This window comes from Austrofundulus limnaeus, unplaced genomic scaffold (assembly GCF_001266775.1).
Source record: "Austrofundulus limnaeus strain Quisiro unplaced genomic scaffold, Austrofundulus_limnaeus-1.0 Scaffold2369, whole genome shotgun sequence".
NCBI classification, from domain to species: Eukaryota; Metazoa; Chordata; class Actinopteri; order Cyprinodontiformes; family Rivulidae; genus Austrofundulus; species Austrofundulus limnaeus.
Window position 1 is genome coordinate 1 of NW_013954771.1, and position 3850 is coordinate 3850.

At 40.1% G+C, this 3850-nt stretch overlaps 2 protein-coding genes across 3 annotated transcripts; one reads left to right on the forward strand and one right to left on the reverse strand.

Moving 5' to 3' along the window:
• Positions 1–239: 239 nt before the first annotated feature.
• On the forward strand, positions 240–2683 carry LOC106510881 (uncharacterized protein KIAA0355; the record flags this gene model as incomplete). The annotated part of the gene is given in 3 exon segments (XM_013999613.1): positions 240–377; positions 520–595; positions 673–2683. Coding segments are annotated over 3 exon segments (535 nt in total), but the record flags the coding sequence as incomplete, so codon positions are not given.
• Positions 2684–2749: 66 nt separating this feature from the next.
• On the reverse strand, positions 2750–3746 carry ss18l2 (ss18, like 2). Of its 2 annotated transcripts, none has more exons than XM_013999606.1 (4): positions 3469–3746; positions 3171–3247; positions 3010–3094; positions 2750–2930 (listed from the first exon to the last, which is right to left on the reverse strand). In XM_013999606.1, exons 1-4 carry the CDS (start codon positions 3535–3537, stop codon positions 2883–2885), a joined length of 279 nt encoding a protein of 92 aa, XP_013855060.1. In that variant the 5' UTR covers positions 3538–3746; the 3' UTR covers positions 2750–2882. The 2 variants fall into 2 exon arrangements, with proteins under 2 accessions (XP_013855060.1, XP_013855061.1); XM_013999607.1 differs by having other exon boundaries at positions 3180–3247; positions 3469–3624.
• Between the last annotated feature and the right edge of the window lie 104 nt (positions 3747–3850).

Consider the following 3850-nt stretch of genomic DNA (forward strand, 5'->3'; position numbering starts at 1 on the left):
TATATAATTGTTTCATTAAAAACATGACACTTAAATCCAGCATTTATTTGAAAATGGAGGATCCTGTCTGTGCACACCAGACATCTACATTTTCCAGCTTAACATTCCTATCCCAGGGAATTGTTTTAGGTTTTATTTAATTGTTTTGGATCATCAACTAAATGTAATCCTGTGGAAAATGTAAACTGAGGGAACTTGTTGGAAACACTAATTAACACGACTTATGGTTGTATCCTCAGCGAGGCCGTGAACAGCAGCTGGTCAACCAATCAGGGGGATTCAGCCAGCTCCAGTGATGAGACGTCGTCGGCCAATGGCGACAGCCTGTTCTCCATGTTTTCTGGGCCAGACCTTGTAGCAGCTGTTAAACAAAGGAGGTGAGTCTCCAGCTCTACTGGTCTGAAGTTGTCTCGTCTCTTTAAAGCAGCTCACGTTCTCTGAGGTTTAATTGAGCCTTGCTGTAGAACGTCTCTCCACATGAATAATGAAAAAGTTACATTAAACTTTTTTTTCCATTAGAAAACACAGCTGTGTTGAGCCAGAGGTGTGCACCCTACCTTCACCACCGCTACACAACGTTGGTGATGACAACCAGGTATGAGCATCGCCACAGTGAAACATCAGTTTTCAGTTTTCCAGAAGGAATGATGTCACTTCCTGTATTTTTCACAGGACAACAAAACTAAAACCTGGCCTCCGAAAGCACCGTGGCAGCACAGCGCGCAGACAAACACCATGCCCAATCCCAGCTCTTCCTTGTACCAGATGAACATGCCTCCTTCCTCCCAGTGGAGCGACTCCATGCAGATGCTGCAGTCTCCTGTGTGGTCCACCACTAGTGACTGCTCACCCTCTGCTGGGATCTCCTCTGGCTTTCCCTTCACTCAACAGCAGCAGCAGCAGCAGCAACAACATAATAAACCCATGACCAAGGGCTTCAAATCCTTCCCCCTCAAACCTGAGCACAGACCCTCTTACCTTCACCAGTTCTGATTAAAGGTGGTGAAGCACCACTGAGGACCTGCAGCTCTGACGACACGAGCCTCTGAACGAGCTCGGCTGCAGCCAACACTCCACATCCACACGTTTGAGAGGTTACAGAGCCTCAGAGGCAACATATACACACTGGTTCAACATTTTTCTATCTATATTTTTCCATGTCAAACATCCCAATTTAAAAGAAAAAAAAAAGTATATTTTGAAGTTTTTCAAACTGCCATGTTTTAACTCTGACAGGTGCATGTGTCATGCTGGCAGCAGTTAGCCTTGTGGTCGTTTCTCTGTCTGTTGAGCTGACGGATTCATCAGACAAGAGCTGGAGACGTGCTCGGCCGTCACCCACTTGCTTCTGCAGCTGTGTGTGTGTGTGTGTGTGTGTGTGTGTGTGTGTAGAGGGGGACTGCGAGAGGGCATGGGCTTGAAATGCTCTCATTTTGCCCCATAATGAGTATACTGTGTCTACATAGCTGTAACTGCCAAATCTCACGCAAGATGACTGAGTACAGCTACCATCTACTGTTTCATAACCTGTATAGTACTAAAGTTGAAATATAAATACGTAGTTCTTTTTATTGAGAGGCTTTGAGCAGGCTCAGCATAAATCTAGTAAGCCACTGCATAGGTGTAATTTGAYAGAAATACACTAATTTTTCATCCTATGACCAGAGTTAGGGACTTTAGTTGTAACTATGTGCCATGTTGGTATTGATAGCACTTGCAGATTATTATTTCCAACCAACCAAAGTGGTGTTCAGAGGATGAATAGTGCTAGGACAAAAAAAATAAAAACGTTCTGAGATTGAAACATGAAGTTCCACATCTTCATATCCATCTCTAATTAGTGCTTGTTTGCTCCAAATTGACACCAACTCCCACAAACCCTAACTTTTAGTTTGTTTGATAATACAATATTTTTTGTGAACAATTATTGACAGTATTAATCTTATTTTTGTATTTTCTTACATATTATACCATAACCGTATGTTAGTATTGTAGACATATTACATTAAAAAAACCAATATTTTCCACCTCCCAATATGTGAAAAAGCACATTTCTTTTTCTACAAAGTTTAACTACARCATCTATCTACAGAGGTTACCAAATATGCCACACTAAACACTAAAACGTGTGACGAGGGTTTTTTTTTTTTCCTTTCGTGAGCCCTTGTCCCTTCGGTTTCTATGGCAACGGGCTGCATTTAAAAGCCCAGAATGTTATCTTTTTGTGATGTTTGCGGATGCCAATGTTGCCTGTATTTATGAAATGACGTCATGTTTTCAGATAACTAACATACTTAACATGTTTACAGAGATTTGTTTGCTGTATATACATATAAATATATATCTTTTTATAGTTAATGTGCTTTGCACAATCAAAATATAGGGTTTGTTGCTTTCTGTCTGTGTTATTTCCCTAACTGTTGCAGCCTTTTCTTTTTTTTTTTTTAAAGACATCATTACAGACCTTGGACTGTAACTGTTAGCTTCTCAGCTGTGTAAAATGGTTTACTAGTGGCTATAAAAGATTGAAAAAAAAAAAATGTTGACCTGATAGAAAATATGAACGGGGACCGCTTGGCTTTTGTTGCTTTTTGTTCTCTTGAGCTGGCAACTGATTCTTTCCAAGTGTACCAGCAATGCAAAAAAATAAAAAATAAATAAAATAATAATTAGCATTTTGAAATGCACACGTGTTGTTCTTACAGAATGAATGACTACAAACAGTTKAATATGCAATTAAGGCTACAAGTGTTTAAAATATAATATTTATTTGAAGTAGATTGCTGTGCAGAAAAAAATGTTTACAAAACTTCACACAAGTATCTGATCAAAATATGAAGTGGGAATGTGATAAATTAACGGAGATYATTTGAAACAAACATTCACGGCGTCCCTTCGTGTCCATTCACAGCAGGTGTGTTGGATAAACCCTGGAAACAAACATGAAGTATCATCTCTACAGTTCAAATCAAAATTCACCCTCCATAACTTTGATCAGCATCTATTTACATCCGATGAAGACGGACTATCGTCGGGACTGGCATCCGCTATGGTCGCCAGGTAGACGATGTTGCGGTGCAGGATTTGTTGGTATCTGAAAGGCAGAAAAATAGCGAGGTTTTACCTAAAACACAGCGATAATACGAGGGAAGGAAGGCTTGTTGACTCACTGAACGCACTCCACTGCTCGTCCTTTCTGCATGTACTCAGCGATGCATCTGATCAGCTGGTCGTTTTCGTCCAGCAGCTGGAACAAATCAATTGACATTCACGCACTCTGTGATGTTGGCTTCATAATTCATCTCTTAAAACCCATTACCGACACTAAATATTCTCAAAACAGAAAAAAAAAAAAAACGTCGTTAGCCGAACAAAAATGCAGATAAGCATTGTCTGCCTAGCGGCTAAATGCTAACCACTCCTAACTGCATTTAGTCGTTTCGTAAACATTCGTTAAAAGTGTCTTACCCTCTGTATTGTTTCCTGGTTAATTTTCGCATTGCCTCGAAGTTTCTTTGGTACAAACACTATCGACATTTTTGTATTATCAGTCGGTAAATTTGATGTTTACATCACAACGCCGAACATTCTGTTTCCGGTCTTCTTCTTCGCTGGAAATCTAAACAGCGCATGCCTAACTATCTCCTGCTCTGTTAGCGCCATCTGCTGGAAGGTTAGAGTATAACTCATGTTAAATGTCTTACTGCTTTACAATCAGTTTATATCCTCGCAGGGATCAAGAACATCTAGTAATTAGTAGTGTAAAACAGTGGTTCCCAAACTTTTTATCTTCTGACCCACAAAATATCCATGGCAAAAACTTGTGACCCCAAATATCACTGGTCTGAGT